Source organism: Chenopodium album, chromosome 6, assembly GCF_948465745.1.
Source record: "Chenopodium album chromosome 6, dcCheAlbu1.1, whole genome shotgun sequence".
NCBI classification, from domain to species: Eukaryota; Viridiplantae; Streptophyta; class Magnoliopsida; order Caryophyllales; family Amaranthaceae; genus Chenopodium; species Chenopodium album.
The window spans coordinates 72836914-72862777 of record NC_137839.1 but is presented as its reverse complement, the minus strand read 5'-3'; the positions used below and the strand labels follow the sequence as shown (position 1 = coordinate 72862777).

The following is a 25864-nucleotide window of genomic DNA, read 5'->3' as shown; positions in this document are numbered from 1 at the left end:
TACCTTTTCTGAAATTGAACGTCTTTCGGAATTTGTGATTAGATTAAATTTGCTGCCATTACTATGCGGAGAAATCCCTTGGGTCGATTTTTCAAAAACTCAAAAAGTATTGTATTTGAAGTTATAGATAATCAGAAACAACCAAATGGGTATATCTAACATCTTTCCATTTATCTAAATGTTTTGATTATTCTAATCTTTAGCTAATTTAACTACTTTTTGTTATTCAGTCATGATTGTGGAATGTATGTCTTGAAATATATCGAGTGTGGTGATATCAGGGCCATGAAGGACATTACCTACACGGTATGGATGAAATTTTACTACTTGTTAAATATAACATTTACCATTATTGCAAATTTTATAACTCCCTTGCTATTTTTTTTTTTTTTTTTTGTGTGTACTTGACCAGACTACTGACATGCGTGTTGAACGATTAAAGTACTTGGCAAAGCTTCTTCTTAGCGAACACAATATTGAAAGTAACATCGAGAGGTTGATTGGTCATACTTCTGTCTGAATATGAAAGCTATAGCTGACACTGTTCAGTCTTAGATTAATTTATGCAAGTCTGTACTCGTATTCATATTGTAACTTCTACTTTGACAAGTTATTCAATAATTTTATTAGAGCACTGATAATCTAATAAAATTATATTTTATGCATGTAACAGGTATTGTCCTGTTTAAATATTTGACAATACATTTTTATTTTATATAATGAATAATGACTTTTTTAACTGTTCGTGCATTGGAAATTTTTTTTCTTTAATTATAGGCATTACATTAAATAAAATATACGATTAAATTATCAATTAAAAAAAATACAAGTTTAAAGTGACAGGAAATACATAAGATAATTTCTATTATAAAACTTGACTTTATAATTTAAAAACAATTTTAGATTCAACAGAATACCAGTATAGTATTAAAGGTAGAGGAAAAAAATTCAATGTTCGCTTATTGAATATGTCCAACTTTATATTTAAAAACAATTTTTGGTCCGATTATAGATTACTTTTGTAGTTCATATGTTTAATTGCGTTAGTGAAATTTGTCATGTCGATTGAAAAAGTTTAGTGCCCAAATTTATTCCTTTTAAAATAAATAAACTGATTAGTATCATGTTCAAATGTGCATTTTTTTTTAAAATTTTCTTATGCTAATTGTTTCTCAATTTAGAAAAAAAAGGCTTAATATGTTGTTGCTTTTGGTGTGTTTCCAACAAAAAATGTATTCTACTGTCTTGCACTTGACAATAGTTTTACTCCACCTGTTTGGAAAATAAAAAATGTAGTTTGTTGACTTGAAACTTTGTATTTTGGGTAATACTCATCTTATGTTTATGTTGGAGATGATCTTTTGGTATTATGGTGATTACTAGTCTGTTGACCTCTTAATTTTTGCATCTTTGTGTATACTGACTACTAATTTACCTTTAACAGTCACATTGTGTTTTTTTTTTTTTTTTTTTTTTTTTTTTTTTTTTTTTTTTTTTTGCTTGGTAATGACTTGAACTTCTTTTATCTTTGGGTATATACAACTTATGTTTGTTTTGGCAATGTCCTTTATGTATGTTGGTGAATACCTGTCATTATATAATAGAAATTTCAGGATGTATACATCTTATGTTTTTGTTGGCAATGACCTTTATTTATGTTAGTGCATACCTGTTATTCTTTATAAGTAATGTCAGGATATAAGGATCTTATGTTTGTGTTGGCAATGACCTTTATATATGTTGGTGAATACCTGTGATTACATATAAAAGAAATGTCAGGGTAAATACATCTTATGTTTTTGTAGGTAATGACCTTTATGTATGTTGGTGCATACCTGTTATTCTTTAGAATATATATCAGGGTATATACATCTTATGTTTGTGTTGGCAATAACCTTTATATATGTTGGTGAATACCTGTCATTACATATAAAAAAAATTTCAGGATAAATACATCTTATGTTATGCTTAGTATGATCATTTAATTATCTTTGGCCCTTTCTATTTTTCCTTAATGTGTTTTGTTTCTCACTATGATACATGTAATTATTATTTTATTTTTTTCCAGTAGAATGGCTAGAGTGAAGCAAGCAGCAAGGCGGCAGACCCCTCGGAGAAGAGGGCAACATACAATCATAGGCATTCAACCAACTGATTCTCCTAGATCAAGGTTAAGAAGTCAAGCTTCGGCCGCTACTACCCCACCTTCTCCTGCTGCAGAAGGTAGTAACAGAGGTCAAACATCAACTGATGATGAAAGGTTCAAGTCCTCCCTGTATCGTGAATTGTACTTTAAGACATTCGCGAAACGAAAAATATGTGAAGGGAAACATGTAGACTTTGACTCCCTTGACGTAGCCCATGCTACTTTTTTAAGAAAGTGGTTTAAACACCAAGGATGGGACAAGTTGCTTTCAGCAAATTACCCCACATACCCCGACCTTGTTCGACAATTCTACACCCACTTCGATCATGCAAACAAACAAGAAGGAGTAATATACACTTGGGTGAAGGGGAAGGAGATAAAGTTGGATGAAGCTACCTTGAGCAGTATCTTGAAGATTCCCAAACAAGGGGTGCAAGCTAAGCTCCCGGGGAAAAAATGGAGTACACAGCCGGAATTTGATGTTAAGAGATGCCTCAACCTTGTGCTTATGGAAGATGATTATGGCAGAGATAAAAAGCCAGAAGTGTATGAACTGCCGCTACAAGTTCGTCTATTGCACTTGATTCTCTTCAAGTCCTTTCTTATGAGAAAAGGGGAGACTGTCCTCCTTAACATACCTAGACATGTTGGTCATGTACTTTGTCCTCGACTCTGTGAAAATGAATATGCCAAGGATGATGATTGATTACATGATTGCCGCTCAAAAGGGAACAAAGGAAGGGTTGTTCCTTCCTTATGGTATGTGGTTGACCAAGGTGTTTGAGATATTTGAGGTTGATTTATCAGATGAAGTGGTGGATGTACCAAAACAACCATTCAGCTCAAATACAATTCATAATGCTTTGGGTTACGTATATGATGTCGACAATGAAAGGTGGGTAAATAAAGAGGTACCACGTGCTCCTGTTCGAAAGCGGCAACGTGTAGATGAAGAAGTAAAAGATGATTTTTGTGAAGATGGTAAGGGAAACCGTTACAAGACATCCTTTGAAGTTGTCATGCGTGAGAGCATGACTGTGCAAGAAATGCTTAAGCGCATGAGGCCGGAAATCTTCACTGATGCTGTTATGCTTGAGGTCCAAGAGACTGTACAGTCTCGAATAGATGCCCTTAATGACAACTCTGGTATTTATTTTGTCTTTATGCTTTATTTTCTGTTGAATTCATGGCATTGTTAACCTTAATTTCATGTTTACTTCCATTTGTAATTACATTATATGTTGTTGTACGTTGCCAATTATGTATTGTGATGTTAAGGTTTTTCTCTCTTTTGTCATTGGTATTATACTTTATCATATAGGGTTATAACCTATAATGATCAATGCATGTTACAATAAAATGTTGTTAAATCATGGGTAATGACCAACTATATGTCAAGTTACTGTCTTTTTATATTCCCCTTATGCTTCATTTTATATGGACACTTCAAAAATTGATGACTTTAAATTCATCTACAATCCTATATGTGACAACATTATATGTTTTATTAAAATGCCTATTATGTTTGTGATCAGGCTGTTCTCTGTTTTGTCATTGGTGATTACCTGTTTTTGGAAATTAATTATATTGATGAATGCATGATATGAATTCTCTTTTTTAATTTAAACGGGTAATGAACAAATAATATTCTGGAAATTACCTGTTATATTTTGATGTGAATTACATCTTCAGTGTTATTCTGGTATTTTTTTTTACCTTAATTGACTTTATCCTAAATGACCTTATACATAGTGTCCTCTGTAAATTATGTTTTGACACACCTATTTTGTCATTTATATAATTGAACAAGTTCATCTAGAAGTGTACTTATATTGCTGAATTCTACATAACAAATCTCTTTTCTATAATCATGGGTAATAACCTTTTGAGTTTAGTGTTAATACATAATACAGTTTACAATCTCATTACAAACAATTAACACAATTAAATTTGTTTTTGGTTGGGAAGATGAAGATGATGGTGATGAAGATGTAGATGAAGGTGTGGGAGGCAAATCTAAGACAGTACGGACGCCTTGTGTTGAACCGGGTTATGATTCGGGAATGGATACCTTCTTTGATACTTAGGCTTCGTCTATGTATCTATGTATGCTATGGAGTTATATACTCTAATCCTTATGTTTCTGTTTTATCAACTGTGATATTAAGACAATTTTATAGTAGATAAATATTTTGTGTTTACTATCATGTATTTTGGCCCAATGTGGCGAAACTGTAATGGTAGCATGTCACATATTTAGTATTTGTAATGTATGGTGTGTTTGAACTTTGACTTTCTACGTAGCTAATTTCTAAATTTGTTAAGGGGATTATTCTAAGTATTAAAGGGGTCTCTATTTTTACATGAATTTATTATTAAATTTTGTGAAAAAGTTAAATTTGCAAGGTTAGTTACCAAATAAAGTTAATTAACATGTGTTAAAATTGGAAACATATCAATTGATTTCCCCATTTTATGTGAACTTAGTTAGGATATGAAAATATTCCATTATATCTAAAACTATGTTAGGCTAGTAATAATACAAGTGCTGATAAAACTATGTTAGCCACAAGAATTTGAATTGATGTATGTAATGATAATTTTTTTTTAAATTGTAACTTAAATATATAAAAATAAACAAAAGATATAATATTTTTGAATTAAACAAATCCAAAACAAGTGATTCTGCATTGCATTTTATTTAATTATATTCTAATAATTAACCACAAACATTGCCCATGAAATAACCAGTGCAAACAAAGTCATAGATGTGTATGCAATATATCTGTTCTTCTCCATGTTTTATTGACATATTTGGCTTTTCAAGTCGGATATTTGTTCCTGAAACTGTGACTTTTTAAGCTTCAATTTGGTGAGCTTCATAGTTAGAGATTCAACTTCTTTTTCGGTTGCATCCAATCTCTTTGACATCATCTCACAGTCGACGCATCCACCGACATCATCATACAACCATTTGAAAAATCCACAATCAGCCTTCTGCAATTTATAAAAATTAAATAAACCCTAAATGTTACTTGGAACCCTAATGAAATATTATTATATTTACTCAAATGTCATATCCATTAAAATTGTAATGAAATTACAAATGGGTTAAGAAAAAAGTACCGGATATTTTCCACAACCTCGAAATTTCCTTCCCTTATTATGGTTAGGCTTGTTTACAGTTCGAATCTTAGATGGAACGCCACATCCACATTTCACCATGACCCCTCCAAAACTAGAAGATGAACCTCGAGAAATGGACTTTTGTGAATCCCATTTTTTTTTTTTTTTGTGTGTGTGTGTGTTTTTTTTGTGTTAAGTACAAGGTTGAGAGTTGGTCAAGGATATAATTGAGCTTTTAAAAACTAACCTCCGAAAATAAAGGGCGGTCAAATTGAAAATTTTGAAAGTAATTTGAAAAATTCAACGCATAAATTAATTGAAAATGATACCGCCACTTATTGTCTATTGATGTACATGTAATAAGTTTTACCCTAACTCAATTTGAGTCATTACCCGTGTGTATAAAAACTATTTTTCTACAGCTAAGGTCTATGTGAATAACAATTTAGTACTTAGGCTTTGGGTCTTAAACAACATATAGTTAGCATTATGTATAAATCAAATGTGGAAAATTTATAAATGTAATGACTAAATACTTATTTATAGTTCTAAAATGATTATGCCCATGGAATTGAATTTTCTACAGGTTAATATTTTAATTACTTATGTTGAAGATAGGTGGATGTTTTAATTACTTATGTTGAAGTATATGCTTACAGAATTAAAACCGCTAAAGTAGATGTATAAGTTACCATTTACATCAAACCTTAGCTTGTTAACATAAAAAATGTGATTCGTCTACTGAAGTCCAAATTCATATTCACTATCAAATAATAATATAACAAAATATATATGAATTTAAAAGCAGTTTCTGGTAATGTCCAATGTTATGTATGGTCGTATCCAATATATTACAGATATGTTTCATATAGGTAATGTCCAATGTGTTGTTTGTTTTAATTACAGGTACACAAAAAAAAAAAAAAAAAAAAAAAAAAAAAAAAAAAAAAAACAGCTTAGATTGTCTAGTGAAGACCAAAGTCATATTCACTATCAATTAATATTATAACAAAATATTAATAAATTAAAAAACAGTATTAGGTAATGTCCATTGTCACGTATGATCGTAACCAAATAAATTATAGAGATGTTTCATACAGGTAATGACCAATATGTATTTGTGTTACTTACGTATACACAAACAAAATTTAGATTAACATAAGCGTATTTTTTGGATCAAACAGGTTTCGAAAAAAAAATGTTATCGGTTTCTTCTTAGAATTTCATGTCGAACCCCAGATTCTTGAAAAACGTAAAAACTATTGAATTCGATTGCATCAAATCGGATATTTCGCATCAATTCAAGGATTTTGTACAATAAAAACTAATTATTCAAGGATTAAAAATCAATCCCAATTGCGTTCATTATAGAAATTCGGATAAATATAAATTTCAAGTATAGTGTTTGAATCTGGCCATGTCTTTGATTTCAACCGTTGCGCAAATGAGACTAAAGGACACATAACATTAATTAGATGTTAAATTCAACCATAGATGGAGGACATTGAATAAGAATGAAGAACACGAAGAACAATGAAGAACATATTTTTTTATTTTTGATTTTTTAATTTAATTTAATTTTGGGATTTAATAAAATTGATTTTTGTAAAATAATTACGAAAATATAAAATAGAATTTCGAAAAAAGAAAAATTAATTTTCAGAAAAAGAAATGAATTTAAAATAGGAAAAATTAAAAAAGGGTTTGACCAACTATTTTAGGAGAGATAAGATTAGCCAATAAAATTTAAGAATAGTGATGGTCATATTTGAAGAATGACCACATTAGAATTTTTAAAAAAGTGATACTATGAGATCAATGTTTATATTTTGAGCATTTGAGTTTTGTTCAACTTTACTCTGTATTTTAGATAATTTTTCTTGAGGAAAAAAAAAAGTTTGATCATTTGTTGCTTCTGCTCATTAATATTATTTTGATTTTCGAGAAAAGGTACAAAATGCAGCCTAATTAGCCATTCTGGTATTGAAAAAATCACTCTTGCCAATTTAAAGACACTTTGGCATTTGGAAAAAAAATTGTTACATTTTGGTGGATAACCTATTCAAATGCTGACATTTTTCCAAGTTTTTATATCGTTATAATACATTTTATCGAGCATGTGACACTTACTTTTTTTTTTTTTTTTTTTATCAATGCAACTGTTATCTCATAATTATATACTTCGTATAAGATTAATGACTCCGTATTACTTACGTAATTCAAGCTATAAGTGAACATCACAAGTTTTCTAGGGTCTTCTTCCGCAATTTGGTGATCATATCTTAACAATAGATACGTATTATGCTATTTTTTTTATTAAAAAATATAATTCAATATTTACTTCGTATATACATTGTATTTTGTTTACAATCAAACCGTTAATCCAAAACGTTTTACAAAACAAGTGTTTTATTATATTACACGCAACAACCCGAAAAGAGCAACATCATCATAAAATGCCAAATTCCCGGTCACCCATTCACATCCGTCCAAAAAAGAAGATTTGCATGAAAAAAGTGGTACTATGATCTCCTGCACTATTCACCCTACCAACATCCAAGTTCCACCCCCCTCCCTCTCTCTGCAACGTCCAAAGTATCATCAGTAACCACTAACCAATCCAATGACGCCACCTCACTAATCATAACAACCTTTCCTTAACTCATCCTTCTAACTCTAGTCAAATCATAAACCCCAGCTCTTTAACCATGGTTTAATTTCATATTCTCTGCTCTATTTATACCATCTTCTCATTCATCCATTTTTCACTTTCTCTCACTACACCATTATTACACCTTGAAAAAGAGGAGAGAGAATGAGTTACCGTGTTCTTCAAGCTCAGAAAATGGCCATTTCTATGGCAGGAAGAGTCTCTCTCTGCCGTAACAACCTCCTCAACCACCGCCGTTTTAGCAGTGCGCCGCCTTCTACGGCTGACGGAATTCCTCGTCACCTCCTTGCTAACTGCAAACTTGCTCGTTCTGGAAACATCTCTCATTTTGACAGCCTTCCTCCTCACTGTATACTCCGAGGTAGTTATACTTTGTATTTTCATTTGCAGCTGTTTTTTACTATTTTACTTGTTTAAATATTGTTTATATTACATTATTAATCGAAGATATGTGTGTTTTATCTGATTCTGGAAACCATTGCATTTTCTGGGTTTTGTTGTTTGTATTTAGCTTCTTGTACGATACGCTATTCGCTCATATATACATGACTTTTATCTGGAATTTTTGTCATCTAAGCTTACACTTTGTATTTGGAATTTTATGTTAAGCTGATATTATGTCTATAAATTTGTGCGGTGTTTATGTAAGTCACCAAGATCTATGTAAAATAAATATTTATGATGTGATTGATGATTTTTTATGTTGGTATGTATATGTGACTAATGTGAGTTATTTCAACGTATAATTAGCTCACTGAAATAATGTTATGGACCGATTTCAACTCTATTAATAGTCGTCTAATTCTAGATTATTACTTGTTTTATGTGGATCGATTCGATATTTATGTTACGGTGGATTTGGTTTGAGAGGATAAAACATGCCGTCAACTTAATCAATGGGTTAAATGGGTCATTGGATTTATTTGTTAAATTATGGTCTATTTTGTTTGAGATAATACATAAATAATTTGTTATACTATAAACTTAAGGGCCTTAATTGATATGTGCATAAAATTACATACCTAATTAAGTTGTAGGGAAATGGAAGAAAAAAGACTCATAATGTGAGAAACGTCTTAGCCTTATTACTTGCTACAAATGCTTGAATTGTATAGTTAATTTCGCGATTCTAATCTTGTCGAAATGCTATCAAACATGATCAGCTTATAAGCATGGAGGCTCGGAATTCCCACCTGTTGGAGAACTAAGGAAGAATAGGTCATTTTATAGTGACACGGATGATGACTCAAGCTCCGATCTATACTCGGATTCTGATCAGGATATGCCCGACACATGGGGTTTCAAGCAAGATGATAATGCAATCTACTTAAGGATGGATATTCCAGGAGTCGGCAAAGAAGATGTGAAGGTCTATGTGGTAGGCAGCTCTCATATGCTCAAGGTGAAGGGAATCAGAAAGTTGGACCCTGAGTTCGGGGATGATGCTGAAACCGGTCCTAAACCCTTTGTTTATGAGGTCGGCTTAGTGTCATCTAGTGAATACAAGGTTGATAAGATTAAGGCTGAGATTAAAGATGGTGTGCTCAAGGTTACAGTTCCGAAGGTCAAGGATGAGGAGAGGATGGACGTGTTGCACGTTCAGGTCGATTGAATCAATTCTTGTAGTGGTTTCGGGTTCACGGGCTTCATGAAGGACTCTTTTTGATGACAAGTATAAATAATTCTAGATTTCTAATGTTGCAGTAGAACCTATCTTTTGCCTTTGCTAGAAAAACTTTGGTCGAATTTGCGGTGTTGTTTGACAATGTTATGTGCTACTTATGGTGTTGAGATTCTAATGAAATTGGATGGTTTTTAGACTTAAAGATCTATTTCTTATTCACGCTATACATGGTTTATTTTATTTCATGATTTGATAAGGTGATTAGATGATTTGATCACACTTGATTTTCCCTTAAAGGTTGTCAATAACTTCCATAAAATTGCCTGTGATTTGCTGTTAATCAAGTCCTTTCGCAAATTATAGCCTCTTATAGTCTTATGTACTGTTGGCTTTAATGAATTTTGTCAGAACATTCCATGCTTGTGATGAATCTGATGTTGGTGAAGGAGATCAAATCATATTATTTGAAGGATTTAAAATTGCTCCTAGAATCCTAGATGTATATAGACAATATAGTAATCCTTTAGTAACAATTAAACTCGAAAACTAGGGAGTACCCTTTGTATCGACTACTTTGTATATATTTTTTGAACTCATACAGTTAAATTTTCTTTAGAGTCAACCATATGATTTTTATAAGTATTTTGAATTTTATTTTTGAACTCGTACAGTAAAATTATCTCTCAACAAAATTAAATACATGAAAACCAATTTTTTTATTTTTTTTATTTTTTTTTTTTTAAACCAACACATGAAAACCAATTGAGTAAGGGTAGGCCAATAAAAATTGGACATTCCTGATTCCTCCAACTGCACATCATATCCGTCCAAATCAAAGGGATTTGCATGAAAATAGGTCCAACTCTATCTCTGATACATTGCACCCATCTCTGCAAAACCTTCAAAATATTCCCTATAATACTCCCTTCATCCTTTTATTTTTGCTCCATTGTCATTTTAAGAGTCGAATTTTAAAAACTTTGACAATAATTTACTTTTAATTTATAAAAGATGATATAGTCATAAGTGGTCTTATGCTAAATTATTTATGAGAGAATAGCTTGAATTGTATTGATGATCTTGACTAATATTTATAGCAGATAACCTACACAATATAAACTCTATCATATAAACTTCCGTAAATATATTATTATCCTAAATATAATATCATAAGATCTATATGGAAAATATATCAAAATAATTTATTTTCCTATATTCATAACATCTTATTAGATTCGTTTCCTTACCTATTATAGACGTTTCTTGAAAACCGCGGACAAATCAAATAGGAACAAAGCGAGTACTAATAACCAATACAGTATTGCCACCTATCAAAAGTCAAAACTGTAATCTACTTCAATCAAATTCCATTTTTTTTTTTTTACAGAAAATCAAATTCCAAATTCACTTGGTTACTCGTACTTTTTTTTTTTTTTTGAGGGAACTCGTACTATTATTTATTATTCATTTAATAATTTTTTTTTTAAGAATTATAATAACTATTTTAATTTCTACTGGTATTAAACTTTTCATTTCATTTCAACCATTTCTCCAAATTATTCTCCACTTATTTTCTTAAAGATAAAGAAAAACCGTGTAATAATGTTAGGTTATTCAAACCACCACCACCATCTCCGCAGCCACACACCGCCGTCATTACTATTAACCGACCCTACATACACCTATGACGACAGCAATTACGGCGGCGATGATGAAGACGACGTCATCATTGACCCTTCAACACCAAGCCCGGAATTTGGCCCGCCCAAGAAGAAGGGCAAGCAAAGCGGACCCATGACCCGGAAGAAGTGCACCCACTGTGGGACCCAGGAGACACCACAATGGCGGTTAGGACCCAAGGGACCATTGACCCTTTGCAATGCTTGTGGGTTAAGCTATCTTAGAGTGGGCCACCTTCTGCCCGAGTACAGGCCCGTTCGTAGCCCGAGTTTCTCAACCCAACTTCACTCCAATTTCTACAGGAACCGGAAATTGAAGGAGACTAGGAAGAAGAAGGAGAAGATGATTTCGGGTCGACCCAATTCTGAAACTTTGCCCCACCCGTTTTCAAGGTTTGAATAGTATATACGACCATATTATTATTGATTATTCGTAGTACGTAGAAATAGTAAGGTGTAAAGTTTGATGATATATGATTTTTAATTCCTTTGCAGTTTTGATGATTTGGCTTTGGTGAATCCGGGTTCAAGTTCGGGTATTTTGGATCACCCAGTTTCCAATTCTGGTAATTTTCCTATTTTTATATAAACAAAAGAAATGAAATTTTGGACGAAATTATATTGTTTGATTCAATTACTAAGAAAAATAATACATGTTTTGTTGCTTGTAATTTATTTGGTAAAATGAAAGAAACTTTGCATTTCAACCAATATTTATTTGGAATTTTGATTTTGTTTTGATAGTGTTTTGTATGTAGACATGTGAAATATGTTTTCACGTACATATTGTTATTGTAACTTAGGCAATTCCAGTATACTCAAATAATCTAGTTTGAGGTGTTAAATCGACGGGTTAAATGGATCGATCATGGCTACTAGAGTGGTAGCTTGCTAATGTTGAAGTTGATTATTGTTTTCGATGTATGGAGTAAGAGGAAAGAAAGTGTTTAATTTGTTTAGCTATTGAAATCAAGCACAATTTGTTAAGACTGATCTTTTTTGAGTTGTGAATATTTCAATCCATTTTCTTTTGTCATTAAACATTATGCAAATGAATAGTTGATGTATCCCTTGGGATTATTACACTGTCTTATGGAAATAGTAAGAATCGAATGAAGAAAATAGTCGAGCTTGTGTTTAGTTTCAATCACAACAAAAACTACATGATTATACAGCATTTACTCATTATTAGAAGTTTTTCAACCCTTATGTAGGTTGTATGCATTTGCTTAGATCAGTTTTATGAATTAAATCTTATCTTGGTTGAATTATTCACAGAGAAGTATGAAACCTCGCCATTCACAGCTGGTGAAAGAACGGTGATGCAGCTGCCATCTTCTGGTGGCTCAAGCAATGATACGGAAGCTGTTGGACAGCGGAAGCCATGGTATTTCAAGCAAGATGATGATGCACTGTACTTCAAGATGGATATGCCAGGGGTGAGAAAAAAAGATGCCAAGATTAGTGTGGAGGGCAGCACTCTGACAGTGAAGGGGGTGAGGAAATTGGACCCTCACTTCAGAGATGAGGAGAACTGTCTGAATACCTATGTTGTTAAGGTCACCTTAGTCGAAAGGCATCAGTACAATATTGATGGGGTTAAGGCAGAACTGAAGCATGGAGTTCTCAAAGTTATAGTACCTAAAGTCAGGGATGTATCGCGCATTCAGACCAGGTGATGAGATTTGCTGAAGCATTCTAGTTATACAGGGCTTTGTGGAAAGAACTAATTAGTCTTATTTTGGTAATGATAGGAGTACATTATAAATCTCAAGTAGTGCTTAGACTGCTCACTTTATACCTTTGTTGGAAAATCTTAGGTCTTTGGCTGTAGTGTTCTCTTGTGGTTGTGAATATGGGTTCTAGATCTGCATTGTTGCTCGACAAAGTTGTGTGTGCTAGCTAAATTTATGAGCCTGTGAACTTGGATTAGTTCGAAAATCAAGGCATACAAAGTTTTTTCTTTCCATGGCATACTAATGGTCTTATTTGAATATTTTGTTACAAATGCTACATATATTATCAGGGTTAGTACATGTATATTTTAAGGCAAATTCTCTTTAGATGTTTTTTCTAACCATCCAAGAAGAGAATTCTCTGCTCTAGCCAGTTGAAATCCCCAATCTAATGATATCTCAATCAAGATATTTTATTCTCTGCAGGTTACTCTGGAATTCAGAGTCTGAAATTCTGAATGCTATAACCTAGTTATTTCCACAACCAAGTTTTTGCTTTTTATTCCCAAAAATTTCTCTTTTCATTTTTTAATTATTTTTCCACATTCTCTCTCCCAATAACCATCCGAAATGGTTAACAGTTGGCTATACTCTTATAGTTATCCAATGCTCATATACAGAAGTTGGCGATCTCTGGTTATTCAAAGATTATGTAGCTGACCAACTTAGTATAAAGTCTACTCCTCTACCCGACTACACTAATCTTAATATTCAGATCCGACACTTGCTACTTTGCTAGTTGATCTCGTTCATACAGCAAGAAGGTCCAATCCTTGATTTTACAATGTGAATGCTATATCGAGAAGAGACTAGACGCCAGACATGCTTAACAGTCCATGACAGCCTCATGCTTGACATCACAGGGCTTATTACTCCTTATCCCCTAAACATCTTGCGGTGATTTTTAGCAGTCACGGATGAATTATAGGAAATTGAGATTTAGAGTAATGGAGTCACAGAATAGCTATAGCAAATGGGACATAGGAAACTACTTGTAGTGATTAGGTGTAGTCGCACATCCTTGCTGCTCCATAGCAGTGAGTTCTTCCTATCACACTTGAATTCACCCTCGGTTATAACCATAGCTCCTGCATCACACCCATTGCTCAACCCCAAGCCTTTAATGATAGTCGTCCAAACATTCGCTGCCATTTTTATTTTGAGCACTCCACAATATGTTTTTGACAGTAATGGTTAACACAATTCAGCTTTGTCCCATTTCATTAGACCTACATGGTTTTATAAAATTTCCCCTCATGACCATTCTTGTGAGGTGCATTAGTTACCCTGACCTATGATATTTCTGCATTGTATATCAACATATCATTTGCGAAGTTAATGGTCCAAGTCAACACAAATATCATTAAAAAAACAAATGTCAGTTATCTTCGGAGTGTTCAGGCCAATTAGAGTCTAAAGTGAACATTTTAATATAACACAATATGTAAGATATACTGATATAGAAGTTATTATTGATTGAGAGACTTTTCTACTACTGAGTGTTACTGTAGTTGGGAACAGTAGAACTCATTATGCAAGGAAAATGTAAAATGTTCCTTCAAATACAATTGCTCTCATTCACATTCCTTCAAAACGAACAGCAACGTCTGATTAAAAAAAATTTCGAGGCATCATTGATTCATTGGTGGCTCACAAGACTTTTAGCTCAAAATTTATAATGGCTGGCTATACTTGGGAGTTCAACAAAGTGATCTATCAGATTACTAGAACAACGCATTGACAATGTAATAAATTTACAATTAGATGTAACAACAGAATGGGTAAGAAAGGAATCAACAAAGATGCATACATTAGACTGTGCATCACTTCCAGAGTTCCTCCATGGGGATCCCACGGTCACGAGCCACTTCACTAAACTGCCTCATAGTTTGCACTGCCAAAATTGTAGCTCTAGCGTTGTTAAGTGCATTATTACTTCCCAATTGCTTGCCCAATGCATTCTCAACACCTGCCATCTCCAACACAGTTCTGACAGCACCACCTGCAATAACTCCTGTACCAGGAGCTGCTGGTCGAAGCATCACCCTTGCTGCTCCATAGTCAGCCTCATTTCTGGCAAGATATTGAATATCATTACACCAGCAACAAACAATTGCCACAACATAGATGTGGCATCATTTAATAAATTTAACAGAAACCTCATATCCCACTCCGTCCCCATACATCAACATCCAAAACTAGCATAGAAAAATAAGTGAGAACCAAAGGAAGTCAGGAACATATCATGCAAGGTGCTAAAGTCACACAGTGTAAATATCTTCGAGCCTATGTTAATCCCCTGCACTAAGAGAGACCAATACCGCCCAAACAAAGGTCATATATATGTAGATGAACTCCAAAATCCCACGGGCCATGTGGAGGGGTGAAGGCAAAGAATTGGAGGAAATATCCTATACAATCTTTGGAGTCACAGTAGTAATGCTCCCCCCACTCAACTTGGTCCCATTTTGCTACTTAAATTCATATATACCAGGACAGGATGAGTTGAAGCTTTGTAGCTGGTATCATAATTCTTTTAAGGAAGACCACCCTTGAACAAAACTAATATGTTACTAGAATACAAATGTTGTTTTTGTAGCCATTGTAGGCATTCCCAAATCCCATATACGAGCACATCTTTTGGCAAGCATTCCCAAAACTATACCTTCATAAACATTCTTCAAATTTAGATCCCCAACTTTATAAGCTTCATATCATCTTGGAGCTCTTTACATATTTGCAACTTGAATTTGGCATTCAAAAGTGTTCTGAGTCAAAAGTTTCACTTAAAATATGGTGTTGACATCAACTTCCTAGTAGGATATATTGCAATAGCAACTAAATATTCCCTTGCAGCTTTAGAGTTCAAATCAGAAGTCCCATATCCTACATTATAATGAATCTGCCTCTACCACTTAAGTTAGAAGCTCATTGCTTGTAACTAGGCATAACTTACTTAATCAGCTCAAAATTCAGCATGTATGATAGGTGTTTTACATAAAGCTAATACTCAAATTTCCAAAGATACAAATTACAAGAAAGGGGAAAAACGGTCAATGTGCACAACGCTTTGGATCATATCACAAAAGGTGGAAAATTCATTGCTCTACAACTACACACAAACAAAGAGCTAAAGTCACATTAAAGGAAAGGTTTAAACTTCAGTACCTGTGAGGGAAAGTCAGATACTTGGTCATGGGCACAGTTATAATGTTCCGACGAGCATCTGTTGCTGCCTTCTGAACTGCAGCAATCACCTCCTTAGCTTTACCAACTCCAACGCCAACTTGGCCCTTCTTATCACCTACCACCACAACTGCCCTGAACCTCATGTGCTTCCCTCCCTTAACCACCTTAGTCACTCTTCTAACCTGCATTGTACAGAACCATCACCACTTCAGCTGACACATATAATTCACGAAAGACCGTCAATTTCTTATACCAATCCTCTTTCAAATTCATACACAAAATTCCAAGACTGAGCAAAGAAGCATCACTTACTATCACCTAAAAACTTAATCAATTCCTTATCCAAACCACTAAATATGAACCTAAATCAATTAAACCCACTTCCAATATGTAAATTAAATTCGAATTCACAAGTCAAAAACCAATTTCAACATACTGAAATTCGAACTCTCTTTCTTAACAAAGAACTCTATACAATGTATTCTCAATTTGGATTGAATATAAACTCAAAATAGGAACAATAGCCATGAAATTCCAGTAACCCACCTCCCAAAAATTCAATTCAATTCAAATACACATCAAATGACTAACCCAATAACCCCAAAATCAATTCAATTGAAAAAGCAACAATACCCAATTACAGTAAAACCAAATTAAACATTCAACAACACCCAAAAACTTGAATAAAATTCATTTCATATAGAATCAATTACACACAATAATGTAAGAAAATACCTGAACTACATTCTCATCAAACCCATCTCGAATCTTCTCTTTCTTACTCTTGGACCCAAACCCAGTAGACTTCTTAACCTTAGAATCCATAGCATAAATGTCATTCCCAAGAAAAGTCTCACCACTGTAAGCAGGACCATAGAGCTCCTCATAAGCTCGAGCAATATCCTCCTCCGACTCAAATGGGGGTTCATCAATGGCGCGAGGAGGGACGAAACCCTCGGGCTTTTCAGGGGGGTCGAAGGTGATTTGTTCATCTGGGTTATCCTGTTCGAAGAAGGTGATGTCAATTCCGTCTTTCTTGGTGCAAGAGAGTTGAGTTGGGAATGAGCGAGTAGAGGAGAGAGAAAGGAAGAGGGGTTTTGAGGAGTCTGAGAAAGAGAAGAGTGTGGTAGAAGTGGGTTTGGGGAAGAGAGAGAAACGGGTGGAGGAGGTGGTGGAGAAGGGAGTTGCAGAGGCCGCCATTGGAGAGAGAAAGGGAGGTTTGAGCTCTAGCAGGAATGGGAGGTTGAGGGAAGTATCTTCTGGTCTTCAATGGGTAAGCTTAAGGAATGGAGGCTTATCTATACTTTTCAAGTGTTCTATCCAAAAAAAAAAAAAAAAACCAAAAAAAAAAGTCTCAACCTTTTTATTCTCTTCTCTTTGAATTTTATGTAATTTCATATTTTTCAATGTGTATTCTTTACCACTATGACATGATTTTGATTTTATAAATACAGCATAGTTTTAAAAGTTTGACCATAAAAGTCAAAATGTAAAGAACAAAAAAGAACGAAAAGAAAAAGTTTCTATAGAATAAAAGAAAAAGTTTAAGAAAAAATAATCTATTTGATATAATATTACTTTTTTTTTTACTTAATATTACTTCCTATAGTTATAATGTCTATTTTCATGATTTTTTTTACAATTTTTACCAATAGATAATTAAATTAAATTATGTTAAATTCAATTAAAATACATTCAAATTTTATAGTCAAAGTTATATCTTGATAAATGTGTTGGTTAAACTTAAAATAAAGAAAATACGTGCTCGCTACACTTGAGTTTGCATGCATGTAATTTCTTTTAAGCTAGAGTATACTCTCTGTGTCCCCAATTGTTTGCCCCAAACTATAAACCTACTTTATTAAGGCTTTGGGTAAAAAATGGTGCATATGGGTTGACACAAATATCAATGAGGAGAGAGATAGAGAGAGTGCAAGTGGGAAAACATGCCAAAAGTGATATGGGGCAATTTTTTGGGGTCACCTTAAAAAGGAAAGTGGAGCAAACAATTAGGGATAGAGGGAGTATGAGAGAAAACTATCCTAATATCTTATTTACCTTTCCATTTAAAAATAAATAAAATGCATGTGAGTTCTTGTTTGGTTTGTGAATGGGCAGAAAACAAAGAATGTCTTAAAATATTTTACTTTTAACTTGTATAAAAAAACAAGATTGATACAGTATTAGTTAAAAATTGTTGACTGATTGCTCCATCACATCAAGTTCATTTTGTGATAATCAGACCGTGCAAAATAACTGAACTACTGAAGCATCACAGTCCAGTCTAATTATTGATATTTGATTAGATGAATCAATTAGCTGAATTAGTGGTTAATCAATAAGCATTCCTAAATATTCATTAAGAACCATAATTATCAGTCTTTCTAAATTCTGCAACTGAGAAACTAATACAGGAAAACCATTCCTCTTCTCATAATAAACCATCGACCTCTCATCTCCTAACACCCCATTATAAAAGCCAACCTGACTACAACCCTTTCACCATCACCAATCTCACAAAATCAACTTCAGCATGGGCATCAGAAGCAGCGTTTTCGTTCTTTTAACCGTAGCATTATTCCTGATGCTGAATGCAACATCAGCAAGAGACTTCCCTCTTGCTGCTGATGATCCAAAAATCAAAGACCTTGCAGCAAGATTACGATTAAGTGCTGATGGTACTAATACTACTTCTGATTGTTGGGGTTCCCTGTCAGAGCTCAGAACATGCTCAAATGAGATCATCGGCTTCTTCCTTAACGGATACACCAACATAGATGCCCCATGCTGCCAAGCCATTGAAGTCATCATCAACCATTGCTGGCCTTCAATGCTCGGAATTCTTGGGTTTACTACCGAAGAAGGCAACTTGCTTGCAGCCTACTGCAGCAACAACTCCACTGCAGCACCTGCTGGTGCACCACCTGTAACTAAAAACACTACTGGCAGTCACTTTTAGTCTCCCACTTCTTGCTGTAATTTCCTTTTTTTGCCTGAAGCCTTTAATTTCTCTTAGTTTTTTTTTTTTTTTTTCTTTTTTTTTTTCTTTTGGTAAGATCTATGTTACTTCAATCAGATGTTAGTATGAGCAACACTAGCCTCTAAATAAAACAGACTGTCAGACTACAAGTTGCTGATTTTACCAGAACTTCAACACCCCCAACCCCAATTTATAAGTACATTATATGATTATTTGCAACCCAAAGTTTCAGTACTACTTCAGAGGATGACATCAGGGATGTGACCTTTTTAACTATTCTTAATCCGCTGATAACAACAAAGATCTACTTCTTCCAAGTGGCAGGGGAGTCGAATCATAAAACTAAATAAATCAAAAAAATTGCTTTACAAACTGAGAAATGAAATATGAAATATCCATTTAACTACCATGATGAATCATGTAACTCTAAAGCAAAGCACAATGATAAAGCCCAAACATTATATCAATAGGAAAATACAAGAAATATAACTTCAAATTCATACTGTAAGAAGTTGGAAGCACACAAACTAAGAAATAGACCAGTAATACATTGAATAGAAGATTACAGAGTAAGAAAGAATATCATTCTATCCTTAAAAGACTTAACTTGTTGATTCTTCAAATTAATGTTTCCTTTGAATTTCCAAGTTTCAAATAAATGACTTTATGCGAGATTCTGTGCATCAAAGTGCTTATAAGTATTATAGTCACAGTGGAAGCTGAAATAAAATGGAACAATAAAAATTATGGGAGCACGTTGCAGCTATACTGGAAGATCTTTGAAGTGAAGGATTAATACACATAAACTGATATAAATTGAAACATGCAACAACTCATTAAAGGCAGTTGTATGGATGATGAAGCTCCAAGTATCAGAAATCTCAATAGCTCACTCACACATTAAATTAGAAGTACTACAAACTACTCTACAACACAATAATTTGAAGATCTTATCCATATCATAAGGTTATTGCGGTCTGCCACTCTACTGAGTAAGAAGCTTTGAGTCACATGCTACTATTTTAACTCGGCTGACATTCTCCTGCAACTCCTCACTTTTGAACAGAGCATCCTGTAAGATGAACGTCCAGACATTGTCGCAGAATCTGTAGGTATGCAAATGTCCCTACAAAATATGTTTGAGAAAATATAAGACATATTTACTGGCAATTTCAGCAATAGAAATCTAGACAAGTATTCTTAATTGGTTTGTATCAGTCAACTGATTATTAGTCCGCAACCAGCAAATGCCAGACTCAATGACCACATAAAGCTCCCACCCCCTCCTATATTGCAGCCCAAAAGTTACACATCATGTATAAAGAAAAGCCTTTATCAATATATTAAAGCCAAACTCACAGGATTAGTTGAGATTAAAATGTACTGCTCCATTGTAGCTCTATCAAATTTGCAGGTGAATTCATATTATTGATTTATCATCACATTAACATATATAATAAATATTAATAAAGTACATTAACATTAAGATCAATCAAAATATTGTACAGAGCTGCAGTCAATGTCCAGTCAAAAGCTAAGAAGACCTGCAGTAGTGCAGTACTGAGTACTCAATAGAGCCACATCTGTATTTTGCTAGATTAATCTACAAATGAGCATTAACTCGTTCAGAGATCGAATAAATCATACGAACAGATCCACATCTGCATTTTGAGAGATTAATCTTTACAAAAGATGTATTTGAAGATTAAATATCTCAAACCCTGGGATCTACTTCAATTAGGGGTAAACTTAACCACTCAATTTCAACATTACTCAGAAAATCCCGACATGGGATCAACTAGATTATTATCCACATGGTATATGATCAATTCTCAGTATATCACTGACCCATTCCCTTGCGCAAAACATGTATATCAAAATTTAGCAGTACTTTCCTTGTACAAATGTACACAAAAAAATCAGTCACACCTCTATAAAAGCTATATAGTCTAAAATTCACCATTCAAAAAACCTTAGGGACTTGGGGGCGTTTGGTAGAGTAATTTTAGATGCATGAAACGGATTCAAATAAGTATTTCCATTTCTAGCTGTTTGGTATGAGTTAATAGTAACAAATACAGTTTTCAGAGGGTAACAAAATCCCCCAAGTTGTTACCCTTGACAAATTAGTGGAAATACAATACATTTCTTACTCAAATCGCAATCTATTCAAATTGCTTTCATTACATTAGGATATCAAACATATAGTAAAGGTGACGTTTATCACTACCCTTTCCCCTGTTTATTTAAATCCTTTCCATTCTATAATATTTAATCTCCAAAAACACCTATTGCACTCCCACACTCCCACTATGAGAGAGTAAAGAGAGTACAACTTTAAGGCATTATTATACCTTCTGCAAGTCATAAGTCATACATGTTTGCTACGATACTCCCTCAATTCTACCAAAAATGTCATCAAATTTCTTGCAGATACTAGTAACTTAACAAATGTTGTTTTGGTAGAATAAGGAAAGATAATTAAGTTAATATGTATCCAAAATAATAAAAAGGGAAAACCAAAACAAATTATCATTATGTCGGATTTGAGGTAGCATTATCCTTATGTCGGATTTGAGGTAGCATTATCCTACAAGGGCTACAACCATCTCATCTCCACTTCTTTCCAAACATGTGCGAGTACATATCTCAACACTATTCCCTCTATTACCTAAAAGACAACTCCTATTTTGTATGGTATTAACCTCCACGAAGGCACGGACCCTAACACGCAAGCAAAATACACAGAGGATGATTTTTTTTATGTAATTTATACCATCATCTGCTCATTTTAACATCACCCATCATCAAAAACCCACCATTCTGATTTCCAGTATTTCCAATATTACCTTAGTAAGTAAGTTCATTAAAAATTGACAAGTCAACTCAGCCATACACTAACATTCAGTATTCAGCTAAAGTTAATCCTAAACTATACATCTTCCCCACTTAAGCTGTCATAATCCGCCTTCCGAAACCATACAAATTTAACCATACTTGTTGACACCATCTTAACAAATACAAAACAACTTAATTCCATATCCAATATACAATGTTGCCATTCTTTTCCTATTCATTAATTGGAAGGCAATTTCATTCAAAAATCATTCTCATAAACAAACTACTAAGAATATCTCTAATCAAATGGTAATGCTTGATATAATTTGATCAAACCCAATACCTTGATTGTTACTTTGGACTTCACTTGAGCCTCCAGAGCTTCGGTCATTGACTACAATCACACAAAACACAATCAAACGTCAATGAAAAAAATACAAAAATTAAAAGAAAAGAAAAGACAAAAACGTTGAATTGACTACCTTATCAAATTGAACAAGAACTTGAATCGCAAGCTCCGGACTAAGAGTACCACTCTGAACCATCTCATCTAACGTCTCTGTTAAACACATTCCAATTGTCGACCTTCGATAAAGCTCGAATGTTGCCATTTTTGTACGAAGATCTGCGATCAAATTCTCCAATTAATCACCTTTCAATCAGTAACAAATTCAACATTTTCAAACAAATTATTGCCGAATCATGCGAAAATTAAGCTCAGATTATGAGAAAACTGAGAAAAAGATCAGTGAGACGAAATTCGGTACTATGTAATGAAAGATTTTGAAATCTAATTCAAGAGATTTTTACAGTTTCAAATAATTTAATCGGAATCTCGCGATAATTGAGCTGAGAATAAGAGAAAAATTCATAAAAATTCATGAAAAATGAGAAATTCGAAATTACATTCATCTGATTCCAACGATTTCAAACGATTTAATCATTCACAAATTCGGAATCATTCGAAAATAGAGCTTAAAATATGAGAAAAAATACACAAAAATCATCAAAATGAAGAAATTAGGGAATAAAAAAAGGCAAAAATTGGAGAATTGAGAAGTAGAAAAGTACAATTGAATGAGATAAGGCAATTTGCTCTGAAGTTGTTTGGAGATGTTGGTACGAAAATTGGAGAAATTTGGGTGTTTTTATACCCTAGAATTTCCTGGATTTGGTGTTTATATAGCGCTGACCGACTTTGTAATTATTGGACAATAATACCCTTGATGGGCTCTAATAAATTACTGTTTTGACACGGTTATCTTTGGATCCATTGATGTCAGCCCATTTAAGAAATAACCTCGTTTTTTATTGGGCCATATTGCCATAATGCTTATTTTCTTCTTTCCCTTTTAGTGAAAAGAATAAATTTTGTATTCATCAATATAATATTTGGGTCAAATTTTGTTGTCTAAGCCTTTAGCCATTTTTGGAACTTTGATTGATTCTCTTTGTCTCTAACTTTGTTTGGTATTCCCCTCGGTTTTTTTTTGTGCGCTACATACGTCATTTTGATCATTGTTTTTGTATATACTACCTCCGTTACAGGTTATGTACATTGATTTGACATAAAGCAGAGAGGGAAAATGTCTAATCGTTGCACATAACCTGTAACGGAGTTGGTATGAGTAAACACCATTGCGGAGCCAGAATTTTTAAGTAGGGGGGCCAAAATCATATTTATGTATGTATATTTCATAACTATATATTATTAAATTGATTATATTTCCTTAAATAAAAAAACAAAAATAAAAAAGAGGCCAAAATGTTAGTTATAAGATTTGAACTCTTGACATCTTGTGTAATACATGGCAATAACCAACTCCTCTACACTAAAACATTTGATAAATAGTGCAAAATAAAATTTTATCTTGAGCCAAGGGGCGTGACCATGGCCCCCACCAAGCCCACCTTGGCTCCATCTATGACTCCATGAGTGTAGACACCCATTTGTGTCTCCCCAAAACCAAACCCGGTGATGAGTACCTTTCACATCGAATCATAATCGAATGAAGCAAAAGTGTGGAAAGTCTAGTGTTGCAGATAGTTTTAATTCTTTTCTCTTCTCTCTGTTTTTGAAAAATTATTTTAAGAAAACAGTCAATTCAATTTGGTTGGTCCATGATATGGGTCCAATAATAATGTAGTTGGATGGGGTTTGAAAAGAACTTTCCAACGATATATTATAAGCCCAATTCCGATGAATAATGAGGAAGTTATGGCCAAAATACTAAACTGGACCCGATTTGGTTTTTATATGCGGCCCAATGATCTAGAGGAGGGCCTATTATTAATTATCATTCCTAAAGCTATTAGGATTGATTATAGTCTTTTAGAATACTCTAGGAGGTTCTTTTAAATCCTAATGGAGTTAGGATTGATAATTATGCTTTAAAGAGTTTGAAATTGAATAAAACTACTCCTTTTAAGAATCCTTGTTTTGTACGAAGTAGAATATATTCAGATTTTATTTTCGTGCCTCATAATATTTATCCAAATTTTATATGGTTGGATAGATCTTGAAATTATCTTTCCAATGATATATTATAATATTAAATCCGAGTTATAACGAAAAAGATATGAATGAGACATGAAACTCTATCCAAAACTGACACCCTTCCACTATTTTGTCCATATTTTTTTATCTACAAAATATTTTTATCTGATTCTAATTGGGTTGGAAAGTAGACTTTAAGATCTTTCCAACGACATATTATATGCCTTATTTGGACTTTCGGATCAAAAGATATGATAAAAACAAAAACGCGTGAATTTCTGAAATCAGCGCCTAGAACCAGGCCTGGCGCCTGGCGCCAGCCATTGGCGCCTGGTGCTAGCCATTGGCGCCTGGAGCCAATAAGCTGGTGCTGGCGCCAGATCTGTTTTAGGTGCGCCAATCTCGTTTTACGTGCGCCAAGTGCTCTGTTTTGATATTCTATCTTTTTGGCTGATTTTCTCTATAAATAACGTATTAAAAACTCCGTTTTCATTCACCAATTTTCACCAACTCTCATCAAGATTTTCTTGATTATTCTCTCTCTCTTTTTCTAAACTAGCCTTTTCTCAAATACAAAATTCCGCATTCGCAAGACTTAGATACACCTAGCCATATTCGAAGTTGCCTTCGCCCTAGACGTGAAAGGTTTAATTTCTGAGGGTTTGGTCTCAAATCTCTCTTTCAATTATTTAATTTAATTGTTTGATTATTTTTTTCCTTGAAGTTATTAACGTGTGTATTTTTGTTATTTAAAAGAGGTACGAGGCATCAAAGTAAGTACTTTAATGGTTTTAATTGATATTGATGTAGAAATCATGTTTACATTGTTATTATGATATTCCTAGTATCATGTCTAGGGTAATTTTAATATTAAATATGATTGTTGCGATGCTTCCTATGTTCTTCCTAATATTTATGATTGTTAGTATCATGTTAGGGCTAAAGATTTGATTTTTATTGCTTAGTGACATGCTAGGGTTTGTTATTAATCTTGTTAGTATCATGCCTAGGATCTTGCTATTATTATGCTTTAATATTAACATGAATATGATTATGTTTATAATTGTTATAATTTATGATGATTATGAATATTTTTATTATTATTATTATTATCTTGATGATGATTATAATTTTATTGTTGTGATGTTGATTATTATTATGTTGCTTGATTATATTTTATTGTTATTGCTTGATCACGCCTTTTATTGCATGTTTAAAGGGAATTTGGTACTTGTAATCACGCTTAATAAGATAATTAATAATCTTGTTTAGGGTTAATTGTGATTATAATTCAAGTGATCGCCAATAATAGATTTATTTGTGCATTAAATTCAACCAACATAGATAAACAGGTTTAGGGTTAATCTTATTGATTGCA

General features: G+C 33.3%; 4 protein-coding genes and 1 pseudogene across 4 annotated transcripts; 3 read left to right on the top strand and 2 right to left on the bottom strand.

The window, feature by feature from the left end:
* The first annotated feature begins 8031 nt into the window (after positions 1-8031).
* Positions 8032-9555, top strand: LOC145635213 (uncharacterized). The gene is made up of 2 exons (XM_081686500.1): positions 8032-8304; positions 9107-9555. The coding sequence occupies exons 1-2, from the start codon at positions 8088-8090 to the stop codon at positions 9553-9555; spliced, it is 666 nt and encodes a 221-aa protein (XP_081542626.1). The 5' UTR covers positions 8032-8087.
* A 1314-nt stretch (positions 9556-10869) lies between these two features.
* On the top strand, positions 10870-13242 carry LOC145635212 (uncharacterized). Its single transcript, XM_081686499.1, has 3 exons — positions 10870-11639; positions 11742-11812; positions 12525-13242. Exons 1-3 carry the CDS (start codon positions 11170-11172, stop codon positions 12923-12925), a joined length of 942 nt encoding a protein of 313 aa, XP_081542625.1. The 5' UTR covers positions 10870-11169; the 3' UTR covers positions 12926-13242.
* Positions 13243-14590: 1348 nt separating this feature from the next.
* Positions 14591-17484, bottom strand: LOC145636263 (small ribosomal subunit protein uS5c). The gene is made up of 3 exons (XM_081687774.1): positions 16907-17484; positions 16151-16353; positions 14591-15055 (listed from the first exon to the last, which is right to left on the bottom strand). Exons 1-3 carry the CDS (start codon positions 17369-17371, stop codon positions 14806-14808), a joined length of 918 nt encoding a protein of 305 aa, XP_081543900.1. The 5' UTR covers positions 17372-17484; the 3' UTR covers positions 14591-14805.
* A 1220-nt stretch (positions 17485-18704) lies between these two features.
* LOC145635211 (egg cell-secreted protein 1.2 pseudogene) lies at positions 18705-19390 on the top strand (annotated as a pseudogene).
* A 527-nt stretch (positions 19391-19917) lies between these two features.
* LOC145635210 (transcription initiation factor IIA subunit 2) lies at positions 19918-23149 on the bottom strand. Its single transcript, XM_081686498.1, has 4 exons — positions 23061-23149; positions 22472-22614; positions 22333-22383; positions 19918-20277 (listed from the first exon to the last, which is right to left on the bottom strand). The coding sequence occupies exons 2-4, from the start codon at positions 22598-22600 to the stop codon at positions 20137-20139; spliced, it is 321 nt and encodes a 106-aa protein (XP_081542624.1). The 5' UTR covers positions 22601-22614; positions 23061-23149; the 3' UTR covers positions 19918-20136.
* Between the last annotated feature and the right edge of the window lie 2715 nt (positions 23150-25864).

Coding starts and splice junctions, on each gene's coding strand:
- LOC145635213 (XM_081686500.1), top strand. CDS start 8,088: ATGAGTTACCGTGTTCTTCAAGCTCAGAAAATGGCCATTTCTATGGCA. Junction 8,305..9,106: donor TCCTCACTGTATACTCCGAG/GTAGTTATACTT, acceptor AAACATGATCAG/CTTATAAGCATGGAGGCTCG.
- LOC145635212 (XM_081686499.1), top strand. CDS start 11,170: ATGTTAGGTTATTCAAACCACCACCACCATCTCCGCAGCCACACACCG. Junction 11,640..11,741: donor TTGCCCCACCCGTTTTCAAG/GTTTGAATAGTA, acceptor ATTCCTTTGCAG/TTTTGATGATTTGGCTTTGG. Junction 11,813..12,524: donor TCACCCAGTTTCCAATTCTG/GTAATTTTCCTA, acceptor AATTATTCACAG/AGAAGTATGAAACCTCGCCA.
- LOC145636263 (XM_081687774.1), bottom strand. CDS start 17,371: ATGGCGGCCTCTGCAACTCCCTTCTCCACCACCTCCTCCACCCGTTTC. Junction 16,354..16,906: donor TTGATGAGAATGTAGTTCAG/GTATTTTCTTAC, acceptor TGTACAATGCAG/GTTAGAAGAGTGACTAAGGT. Junction 15,056..16,150: donor TATCTGACTTTCCCTCACAG/GTACTGAAGTTT, acceptor ATATCTTGCCAG/AAATGAGGCTGACTATGGAG.
- LOC145635210 (XM_081686498.1), bottom strand. CDS start 22,600: ATGGCAACATTCGAGCTTTATCGAAGGTCGACAATTGGAATGTGTTTA. Junction 22,384..22,471: donor TTCTTGTTCAATTTGATAAG/GTAGTCAATTCA, acceptor GTGTGATTGTAG/TCAATGACCGAAGCTCTGGA. Junction 20,278..22,332: donor AGTCCAAAGTAACAATCAAG/GTATTGGGTTTG, acceptor CATATTTTGTAG/GGACATTTGCATACCTACAG.